The sequence below is a fragment of the Clarias gariepinus genome, chromosome 17 (genome assembly GCF_024256425.1).
Source record: "Clarias gariepinus isolate MV-2021 ecotype Netherlands chromosome 17, CGAR_prim_01v2, whole genome shotgun sequence".
Taxonomy (NCBI): domain Eukaryota; kingdom Metazoa; phylum Chordata; class Actinopteri; order Siluriformes; family Clariidae; genus Clarias; species Clarias gariepinus.
This window is the reverse complement of record NC_071116.1, coordinates 2,100,001-2,112,020: the sequence shown is the minus strand read 5'-3', so window position 1 is coordinate 2,112,020 and position 12,020 is coordinate 2,100,001. Positions and strand designations below refer to the sequence as shown.

The following is a 12,020-nucleotide window of genomic DNA, read 5'->3' as shown; positions in this document are numbered from 1 at the left end:
GCAGACAGAACGATGCTGCCCGATATGACAGGAATGCAGTGTGAAAACTGACCCTTACACACACACTTTTAAGAATTTTTTTTTTTTAGTCTGAAATCTGTTTTTGTATACCTGTACAAAAACTTGTCTGATCTTTTTTTTTTTTCTTCCTCCATTAAAGCTACAGTCAGTATTTTTTTTTTCACTTTTAAGATTCTTTAATCGTAAATGAATGCGGGACCGGACTGTAAGGTGAGTTGTACTGATTTGCAATATATATTGCACAGGTTCATCTTGATCTCTGTTTATGAAAATAATCGATACAAAGGCGAGGCCTGAGGTGTTGGTAAAGCTTGTGCGCAATCCAACCTGAGGTTTTAAACTATTCTTGTAATGTAAAAAAACAAAAAATAATAAACTCATTAATTGAGAAAGTATTTAACAACGCACACTTCTATTGTGCCTCTTTAGTTGCTTTAAAGAAAAAGGAAAAAGGCTTTATGCAAAGCCATGCAAAGTATTTAACTTTGCATGAGTTTAAATACTCACTGAAAAGGAAGCATATAAAGTAAAATTAAATCCTCCTCCTGCATTTGATTTCTTTCAACAAACCGGTAATTTGTTTAATCAGAATAATGCTTAGTTTGTGTTATAAGCCTGTTCAAGGTGTTGTTGAAACACTTAACGATTTTAACGGTGCTAAAGTCTATGGTTTATCTATGCTTCTATTTGTTTAGGAAAAAACTCGATGCTTTTCCTATTTCTCAGACAAAACACAATCGGCAGCAACGCCACGTCACTGAATACGTTAGGGACTCAGGACTCTCGTGGACTGACTCATGAACAGTGTGATGAAATTCGACATGACTCCATCCTAAGGAATCTGTGTTTTCATACAAGGTGATCTCTAGTCTTCTAGAATTTAGTAGAAAAACTACGTGTCCAAAATAATAAAAAAATTGTTCCATGGGCAAAAGTTCCACTGCTGTGTTCCTTCACATCACCACGTCAGCACCACTGAGCCAACACCTCTCTCAGGGGACTGTGGATTATTTCTAAATGTTTATCCTCATTTTTTCCCTCACACACATGTATAATCAATAACTTGACTTAAAGTCAAAATGTGATCATGACACGCACACACACACACACACACACACCTCTTTACCTCATCCACTGAGGAACCAGAGCAGCTCGTGAGCTGTGGCTTAAGGCAGATCAAATCCTGAACTGGATGGAATGAAGTTGTAGCGCATCAGTGTTCTAGATAAAACCACATCAGGCTGAATATGAGGATCTTGGCGTTGTAGGGAAAGTGTCTTTCGTCACTGAGGTTGCCAGTTCAAATCCTGCACTCTTCCTTTAATCGCCTGTTGGAGGCTGTGGGAATGATAAATCTGATAATTAAAGGATGTTTTCAGTCAGTGTTGGACGCTCGGTGGGTCTGCACTGTATGTGAGTGTGTGTGGTGTCGAGAGTCAGGGCTTCAGGCCCTGATTAGGGTGTGCGGGAACTATTGTGATAAAGTTTTTTTTTTTTATTTGTAATATAAATAGAACTGCGTGTATAATGTGTAAGCAAAAGAAATCTTGAAATGAAGCAATCCATAAAGAAAACAACAATAGTACGAGGTGTTCAAGTCAATGCTTTTAATTGTATAGAATAACGGACAACCGTTCTGAGAGTAAAAACTTCTGCTCTTTAGTTCTCTACTGTATATAATCCCCTGCTACACTAATGCACTTACCCCAGTGTTTCACTAGGGCTTGGACACCATCAGGGTAGAAAGTTTTCTCAGTACGCTGGACCCATAATTGGACTGCCTTGTCTGAAACACCAGCCTCCCAGGAACTCCTTCAGTCTCCCAAATGACTTGGAGCGAGGTTTGGTCCTGTAAGGGGGATGAGCCACTAATTTTCAGCCCAGTTCCTGTAATGTGAAAGTGGTGTTGGTGAATGATTGTGTGTACAGTTCACACAGACAGACGCGTCTCTTCCGCAATTGGTGATAGCGATTTTCAAGGATCAGGCGTTCCACTCACTGAATGGTCACATGGACACCATGCTGCAATTGGCTCCAAGCCACCTCGGCCGGGCTCGTCATTCATGGACGCACGGTTTTTATTTAAAATGTTTGCACCATTCAAATTCTTTCATTTTTGTGAAGCGGCTTTGAGACAATGACCATTGTTAAAAGCGCTATATAAATAAATTTGAATTGAAAATGTTTTCCTGAGTCTCATCACCGTACTGTGCTTGAAGGTAAATGTCAATGTCAGTTGTACCTTCATTCACCAGAATTCTTCGGTATGTTTCTGTATGTAGAAGTGTATACAGATGAGCTTAGACCTGTCTGTGTGTGATGTGCACTCTGTATGATTATAGGAAACGGTTTGGGCTCAATAACGATTCGTAAAGGACGCAACTAATATGCATCCGGTAGCTATTACTTTCTTTTACAGATTTTTTAAATTATTACTGTTGATTTGAGAGTAAAGACGGTGTCCTTTAAGTCTACTTTTTTATGCGTTATCTCTGCTCATTTTATATTTAGAAAGATGATGAAAGGAAAACATAGCAGAGTTTATAATCCATGCTGATAAGAAATCCTCATCATGAACAGATAAATACGATGAGTGCATTTGATATGATGGAGAGAATCTCAGGAATGTCTGAATTAGGGGTGGGACGGTACGCCGCGATAAGGAAATCTGAAATAGATTTATTGCTAATGTTATCTCCAGGTGCTTTGAAAAATAAATTCAAACAGCATAGCTTATTCGAGAATGAGAGAAAATGCTATTTTTATCCTATTTTGAGAAAAGAAATTTGCTGGAAAGGTGCAGCGGTTTTTGTGTTAGACGAAAGGAAGCAGATACACACTAAGACATCAGGAGTATCACTGGAACGAGAGAAATTCTCAATACAAAGTGTCAAATGATAGGACAGTTACTAGATCAAGAAAATAAATATTTTTTTAATAGGATCCTGTATCAAAATATTCCATCTTTCAGTTTTAGCCCCAGTAACAACGGGACGAAAAAACAACAACACAAAAACAATGAACTGTACATTGACTTTTATACTGTACATTGAACATGTCGATACAGGGTGGTACCCGTGTCAGCTTTATTAACTCGTACATGCTCGAATATGTGAAACAAGACGCAAGAGACTCTGCACTAGGGTGGACTATAGGATATGATATATGATATGATATGATATCGTTATTACGATATTAATTACATCAAAGTATATTACTCTGATTCAATTCTGTTTCTACTGCCCACTGAAAGTCTGCTTTATCACCACATCACCCCATCATTAATAATTTCTCTATAACATCATGATACATTTATCCTTAGATATCCGTGGGAAATGTCAACATCGCTAATAAAATCTCACTGATTTCTAGTGTAACATATCATCGTCCACCCTTGTGCCATTGCGCTTATTTAACGAGGTGAATTAAAAAAAGAAATCCATGAAATACTAGTGACTGTTAGTGTAGATTGAGTTCGTCTTAGGTACCACACTGCAGTTCTGGGTCCGACCGTAACCAGCCAACTCTGGCCAATGGAAACTGTCAACATTTCCATACTGTCAGGGTCACATGACTTAAAAAATGGGCAAAGTTTCCCAATATAATCCCTCTAATATAGGACAAAGCGTTTTCTTTTTCTTGCTTGGTTTAGGTTACATGAGCTGAGAACAACAACAACAACAAAAAGTGGGTAGTTTGGGGGTTGATGATTCTGAGGTTTGGAGAACAAGCCCAGGTCGAGACTAAGCTTAAATCTTATCCTCACGGTTATAAGCTGCTTTATATCTGGGATACATTTTTTCTGCACTTTTGTTGACCTGGTTGTCTCATTGCTTCTAATTTGGATTTTTAATTACAGATTTAGAATTGCCCTCCCCCCCCCGCCCCCTTTTGTCACTACCTTCAGAGGAACTGCTCTGACACTCTACAGCCCAGCATTTGTCTCTAATCCTTGAGTAATGCTGTGCTTTCGTTGTTGTTTTGTAACTTGTTTCGGAGAAGAGCATCTGGCAAACGACTACATGTAAATGTCAAATCCCAAATGTTGCGGCAGCGGGGGTACGTTGCCACCTCTGATGATTTTATTTTGCTCAGTAGAACTCTTGTTTTTTTTTTTTTTAACGAATTGCAGTCAGCTGTGGGAGCGTACTTGGACTGGTGTTATTTAATGCCGAAGGAACAATTACTAACAGAGATGTTTTGGAACCTTTGGGCACAAAATAATAATACCTCTCTGGTTGTAGACCGCAAGGACGCCCCCTGCCAAAGCCTGAACCGCTGTCTTTTATTTTTTACCAAAAGATATTTGGAAAAAAAAACCCATATAACTTTTTAAGAGGGCCCCCTGGTGGCTCAGGGCCCCCTAAGCAGCTGATTATATGTGAATAAAGCTCTGATTACTAACAACAGGCAAGTTGGAGAGTCGAACGTTGAGTCTCGTCATTTCAAGTCCACACTGAGACTCAAGTCAAGTCATGGCTAAGTCTCATTAGCTCCATGTCCATCACTTTAGCAACACATCATGAGACTAAAACTTCTGAATGTCATTTCAACATTGACTTATAGACCAACAAAGTCAATAAATGATTAATGGAATACAGCCAAACTTCGTAAGTGAATTTGCTACATGATTTTCCACCTGGCGTGGTTTAAGCATACTCATTTTTGTACCATAATCTAACGTACAATACTAAGCGCACTCCAAAGGATCTCCAAGGGTTCTCTAGATTGTATTTAGAAGCTTTTCATGAAGGGAAACCTTGTGTCGTTGGGTTTGTCTTGGACCATTTAAAAGTTCCCTTAGAAGAATCCTTAAAGTGAGGTTCTCAAAGTAAGTTCTAGACAATCCTAGGGGTTTCTGAGGGTTATCCCCAGGGTTCTTGTTACAGTTCTGGAAACCCCTCATGAGTAACTCGGTTTATATTCGAGTTTTCGTCATTATTCGAAAACGGTTAAGTTCAACCAAATGCTTTTTGTTAGCAAATAAAACACTTCACATCTTCCTGCAATAAATAGGCCAAATATCATCATACACATTTCAACACAATTGAATAGTGATCGGATTATGCTCCGAGCAGAAACCCAGAGAACCCTTGCCATAAGGTGCTAGACATAAGCGTGTATACTCCAGGATGTCCATAAGAGCTCATTCCTACATGCTGCTCTTGAAACATGATTTTTCTATCAGGCTTTGTTCTATAATTCCCTATATGAGCTACATCTGGCCACTCGTTTTATTTCTCATGCCTATGCATTTGTCCTATTGATTACCATTTCAAGCAGGATTATTTTAACCTCTAGGGTTATGTAATTAGAATAATGTACACTGATGTCGCAATCCCTCCACAGAGTTTCTATGTTCATGAACCTCACTGTCTGTGTAGACTCACTAACAGCAGCGGATGCCGGAGACGCTGTTCTTTCAGCTTGCGGTGCGGTATGTGCCCTTGTCACGAGTCAGGAGTCTCCGAGTTCATTTCCTGGATGCACGCCCAGCCATCTTTGATTACGCAGCATTTGCATTTGACCTCCATCTGGAAGCGAAGTGACCTACACCTGGCCCGTTCAGCCCGTCTGACTCCTGTCCAAGCGTTCTCCAAGTCAGCATCCTTTGTAGAAGTGAGTAACGTTTTGAACATGTGTTACGACATGCGTGTGTCAGGACTAGCGCTGGTCTCCTGCGTCCTCCTGTTCCTCTTGCTGACGGTGGTGAAGCTGCTGTGCTGCAGGTTCGGCTGCTCGCCGAGCGGAAAGCGCTTCATGAAGTGCACTTCTTGCTGGTTCGGGAGGGTCTGCGACCCCTTGCGAGGTCGGCCCTTTTTGGTGAAGCCGATGTACCAGCCGGTATAACGTGCCGACATCCAGGCGGTGTAGTTATTCTCCAGAACCATCTCAATGAAAACACACTCAGCGTTTGCACTGTTGGCTTTCTGTAAAGAAAACAAGATGGAATACATTTATATTTTATCCGGGGAAAAGAATTTGATCCCAATACCTTAATGCAGCTGGTCTGAAACGTAAGTCATGTTGTTATAGGAAAATAATCAGTAATGGCAGAGTGTGCTGCACAAGTTTTATTACGTTTTATTACATTTTATTTACATTTAAAGTTGCTGATTATCCAAGTTCCTCTTCTCACTTACACTACAGCAGCTATAAACTGTCATAAAAACCTCATGGTGAAGATTTGAGAAAACTTCATGACGGGTGGCTCCTGGCATAAATGTTAAATAAACATCTTTCTTACAGAAATTTTCAACATTTCAGAGATGATGTATGATTTTTTTACATGTTTATGAGGGTCACCTGCCGTACAATTCCCTGTGAATGAGCGGTAACTATAGAAACGACAACATACTCAAGTGAGAGAATTAATGTACATAAACCTGCATTAGGTTCTGACCCATTACAGTCTAGACCTCACGATTGTTGTGTGTTGTATCATCTTAATGAACTCACCCTGCCCACCAGTTTCCCCCTGCGGTTCATGCACAAGTAGAAGTTGGTCTCTTTGCCCCGAATTCGCACCTGACTCCCGAAGGTGTCGGCCTCCACCACGAGCTGGGCTTATGAAGAGACAAACATACAGACAGACAGGAATATAGACAGGCCAAGGATGTGCTCGAATTGCCTTTTTTTTTTTTTTGCAAGTTCAGCCAGAGAAAATATTGCCAAAGAATTTTTCTTGTTCTAGGCCAAAACACGGGCAACTCCCTATCTTCAACTATTTATCGCAGCAGGCATTAATCTTCTCAGCTAATCAACATTAAAAAAGGGTGTCCTGCCATCTTGACAAGTTCAATCCTCACTGGCCAATACTGCCTCCATTCTCTCTCTGCTTTCGTTCGATTCGGCTGACTGATAAGACTTTAATCCTCTTCGAGCTTTTCTGCTGAGTTTAAACTGCGCTCTAGATGCATTTGATTGCACGCATTGTCCTTGGATGACATCAAGGTCAGTTAAGATCAACCCCCCCCCACAACCCCCCACCCCCCCACCTACATTTCCCCCTCTGGTTTGTATGACAGGCTTTGCCCTTGCGTTTAGAGCAGGTAAGACAAAACAGGGCAAAAGGAAATCCATAAGCGGTTCGATGAAGGGCACTGACATCCTCGACTGCTCCTCGTTATCAACCCCATGTCTTTTCCAAAAATTCACTCCATCTTTCCCCGGTTTATGAGCAGCACCTGACCATGTTTATATTATTCCATCGACTTGTGCACGTATCATAACGCAAACACTCTTACAATATTTATCCCCATCTTCTCCATTGGCGACGATTTTCCTTCCCAGCACCTGCACGTGTTTTCCGCTGGTCCTGCTGTACAGCTGGTACACACGGTGATGCTTTCTGCTCAGACGGTCTCTCGCGCCTGTCTGAGTCTCGATGTGCTCTCCGAAATCGACATTCTCCACCGCTAGCACCTAGAAAATCCCGATTCATATCTCAACCCATGACATATCAGTACACTTTGTGTATGAGTGAGTGTGTGTGTGTGTGTGTGTTTCCAATTTTACCTGCAGAAAGCTACACAGCAACAATGCAATCTGAACACATCTGAAGAAAGAGATGGAAACACAAACAGATCAGATATTAAACTTTTAACTGAGGTTAAGGTTATTTCCTAAACAAACCTGCTGACCAATTATCTAGACTTACATCGACTTTCATGATGATGAACATGAATGATCTAATGTTTTATTGCAACAATCAGCAGACACCCTTATCCAGAGCGACTTATATTTTTATCTCACTGTACATCTGAGCGTTGAGGGCCTCACTCAGGGGCCCAATAGGGGCAGGTTGATGGTGCTGGGGTTTGATCCTGGGATCCCCTGAACCACAGTCCAATGCTTTAACAATCTAGCCACCCCTGACCCTGTTGAAAGCTCTACGCTACGCATCAAATCACGGGGATTGTCACAAGGATTAATTCCGGCAAAATTATATTTACATTTTAATGTTTTTAGAACTAGATATGTACTAGAAATGTAATTTCTAATTTCAGCTAGACATCTGGAATATTAAGATATTAAGTCAGTCCCACATGCCATTACCTTATTATTCCAGTAAAAAAAAAAAAAGGCTAAATTCACTCAAAAAAAAAAGCAAGCTTAAAAATACTTCAAAAAACATTACCTTTTTTTTCAGGCAATATTTCTGGCAGATTAGTTTCACGTTTATGAGAGAACCCTTTTCACACATTATCAGTTTCTTAGAATTTTTGTTTTTTCCAGAAATGCATGTGTTTGGTCCATGATCTCAGCTGTTATATGAGTACATTAAACACACACACACACACACACACACACGCAGACTAATTGGGTGTATTAGGATATTAGGAACTGCTGGCTCTTAATGTTCGATGTGAATGTGAAACACATGTAGTTCTACCCAAAGCCTCCAACCTTGAGCGCGCAAAACCAGGGAGATTTTCCAAACCCTAAGCTGGCACACTCGCTCCTTTCTCGTCCAACCAAAGTTTTTTAGACATGTTCACAAAACTCTAATGATTTTTCATTCATAAAAAAAAAAAAAAGTTCCCCAATAGCATGCGGAGAGCCAATGCGTTTCGCCCCTGTGCCAGCCCGTGCCACCCACCTGCCACATTCCCACGCTCCAGATCAGATGAGATCAGATCCCGCACCTCTTCCCCCCCGGTTGAGAGCATGAACACACAGTTCCACATGCTGAGTGAGAAGCTGAACCTACCCGAGGAGGACTGGAGGGGGGACGGAGCGCATCGCCGCGGTCGCTCCAAAAGCTGATCGTTTCCAGAAACGGAGCCTCGAGGCGCATCGATCCGGTGCAGAGCGCCGCCGTCTTCATGACACGGAGACCCGAAAACACGCCGCGGGCTCGGATCTGCGCGGAGCAGCGCGGGAGATGCGACCTGACAACCTGCACTGGATGGAAGTGGAAGGGGGGATTAGGGGCGGGGCGGGGCGCGCGCGCACGGCTGGGTGAGGCACGAGGGGCGGGGCGCGTGCCCTGACAGGGGCGATACGGTATACCGGGAACACCGTCATCATCATCATCATCATCGGAGCAGAGTGCAGCTCCAACAATGTACAGAAGTCTACCAGGAAAACCAAATGTAACAGAGGAGGAGACTAAACATCATGTTCTCTGAGAGTTAGTCTGTTTAAAGACAGACAGAAAGAAAGAAGGAAAAGAAAGAGATAAAAAAAATGTCATAAGAAAGTAAAAATATATTAAGACACGTGTTTTACACAGAAAAAAATAAAAGAAAGAAAGATTTTTAAAAAATTTAAAAAGGGAGGAAGAAAGAAAGAAAGTAAGGATTAAAAACAAAATACATGTCAATAAAAAGATAGACACCATGTGTTCTAAAAATGAAGGGAAAAAAGAAACAAAAAAGAAAAAGATGAAGCATACTTTAAGACTCTGTGTTTTACACAAAAATTATTGAAAGAGAGAAAGAAAGAAAAAAGAAAGAAAAAAAGAAAGAAAGAAAGAAAAAGAGAAAAAAGGAAAAAAGAATTAAATATGTAGAGTTTTTATGTCTTTAATTAATGAAGTAAGAAAAATGAAATTAAGGAAGGAAAACAAAAAAGAAGAAACAAAAAAGCTAGACATTCTGTGTCCTAAAAATGAAAAAAAAAAAAAAGAAACAAAAAAGAAGGAAAGAAAGAAAGAAATATTTGGACAATACATGTTTTAAATGATAAACAAAGAAAGAACAGCAGGAAGAAAAAAATCAAGAAGCTGCTTAGTCAGAAGAAATAAATAAATATGAGAAATAAATAAATAAATAAAGAACAATTAAATAAAAACACACTGAGACACCCTGTGTTTTATCCAAAAAAAGTAAAAAAGAAAGAAAGACAATGTATCATAAAAAGAAGGAATAAAAGAAAGAATGAAAGAAAGAAAGAATGAGGTTGAAAGAAATGACGACACTCCCTCTCCTGAAAAAAAAAAGAATAAAAGAAAAAGCACATTTCAGTCGTAATGTGTCATGTCTGAATTTTTATTTGTTTTATTTTTCTTCCTTTGATCTGTAACTGAGCTGCTGTGCCAAAGCTGTACAGTTGTGCATGTTTGAATGAAGTGTGTGTGTGAAAGAAAAATTAGTTGATTCATGGCTTACAAAGAAAGAAAGAAAGAAAGAAAGAAAGAAAGAAAGAAAGAAAGAAGTGTAGTAAACTCTGAGAAACCCTATTAGGAAAGTGTTTTTGTGCATGAGATTAAGGCTAACAGAGACAGAGATTAAGTCTGATTATCTGTATGAGTTACTTTCCTTCTCTTTTTAAACACATCTTGAAAGCAGTTTTTTGCAGTAAGGGAGTGAGAAAGGTGAAACTCTATTAAAATAATGGCAAAATAGGAAAGAGAGTGTGAGGGAGGTATGTAAGCAAAGAGCAATTCCAAAATGAACATTTGTCTGGGACTTTGGCAATTCTGTCTTTCGGCCTTCTCTGAATTCTGCAGAACCGCAGACAGGCAGTGTAACCTTCCCTTGTACCCCACATCCAGAGTAGTGTGTGTGTGTGTGTGTCAAAGAGAAGGGGGGAGAGAGAGAGAGAGAGAGAGAGAAGTGCACATTAATGGAGCTCTATTTCACTTGCCAGCACTGAAAGGCCTAAATGCTCCATGCCACATTTCCGCACTGGTCGTGTTGTCTTGTCGATCGTCCCCTAGACCTCACTGCAGCGTAAACGTTCTATAGGATTTAGCATAAAACTTGCTCTCTAATCTCTGAGGCATTTCAGAGAAGCAGACTCCAGATAACTGCACAGTTACCAAGTCATAACATTCCTGCTCGGCACAAACGTAATGCTTTAAAGACAAGGTGTTTTGAAAAGATATATCAAGGGGAGGAGAAAGCTGTGTAAGCTGTGGGACAACGTGAGACACTAAGAGAGCTGTAGGACAACGTGAGACACTGAGAGAGCTTTAGGACAACGTGAGACACAGAGATCTTTAGGACAACGTGAGACACTGAGAGAGCTTTAGGACAACATGAGACACTGAGAGAGCTGTGGGACAACGTGAGACACTGAGAGAGCTTTAGGACAACATGAGACACTGAGGGAGCTGTGGGACAACGTGAGACACTGAGAGTGCTGTAGGACAACATGAGACAGTGAGAGAGCTTAAGGGCAACATGAGACTCTGAGAGACCTGTAGAGCAACGTGAGACACTGAGAGTGCTGTAGGAAAATGTAAGACACTGAAAGAACGTGTGAGAAATTATGAGAGCTTCAGGACACTGAGAGAGCAGTGAGACACATAGACACACAGGGAGCTGTGGTCTATTGTGACACACTGAGAATTTGTGAGACATTGAGACAGCTGCGAACCATTAAGAGAGCTGTGACTATAAGAGAACTGTGAGACAATGTGAGACCCAGAAAAAGCTGTAGGAAACCACTGGAACACTAAGCAAGTTGTTAAGCCCTGTGAAAGCAATACAATACTGAGACACTGAGGGAGAATGTGAGACACTGCAGGAGCTGTGGACACTGTAAGACACTTAGAAGGAACGGTGGGACACAGAGTAAGCCATGGGACACTGTGAGAGATGTGACACTCAGGGACACAAAGAGCTGTGGTCTACTGTGAAAAGCTGAGAAAGAAGTGAGAAATCATGAGAGATTTGAGAACAACTAGACATTGTGAGAGCTGTGAGACAATGTGAGACACTGTTACATGTTATCTGACACCAAAAGAGCTATGAGAAATACACGGGTCGTTGTGAAACACTGTGAGAACTGTTGGGCACATTGCGAAATCAGTGAGACACGGAGTTGTGAAACACTGTTAGACACCATGAGAGCTGAGATAGTTCGAGAGAAATTGAAAGAAGGAAAGGAAGAAAGAAAGGAAGAAAGAAAGAAAGAAAGAAAGAAAGAAAGAAAGAAAGAAATTTTTACTCTAACAAAAGAGGAATAATGGAATTGGCCTACTTCAGAAAGAAAATAAAAAAGAAAGAAAGAAAGAAAGAAAGAAAGAAATGACAGCACTCCTTCTC

General features: G+C 40.7%; 1 protein-coding gene across 3 annotated transcripts in view; it reads right to left on the bottom strand.

Annotated features, from left to right (window-relative positions):
- Window positions 1–2,954: 2,954 nt before the first annotated feature.
- Window positions 2,955–12,020, bottom strand: part of fgf18b (fibroblast growth factor 18b) — a 9,480-nt gene continuing 414 nt past the window's right edge. Inside the window, exons 2-6 of one of the 3 annotated variants that reach the window (XM_053475936.1) lie at window positions 8,735–8,928; window positions 7,540–7,579; window positions 7,269–7,446; window positions 6,481–6,587; window positions 2,955–5,951 (exon numbers count right to left, since the gene is read on the bottom strand). In XM_053475936.1, coding sequence (XP_053331911.1) covers window positions 5,664–5,951; window positions 6,481–6,587; window positions 7,269–7,446; window positions 7,540–7,579; window positions 8,735–8,766 — 645 coding nt within the window. In that variant the 5' untranslated portion in view covers window positions 8,767–8,928 and the 3' untranslated portion in view covers window positions 2,955–5,663. Of the gene's footprint in view, window positions 5,952–6,480; window positions 6,588–7,268; window positions 7,447–7,539; window positions 7,580–8,734; window positions 9,034–12,020 lie in introns of those variants that run through there. The other 2 variants (XM_053475937.1, XM_053475935.1) reach the window with 2 other exon arrangements.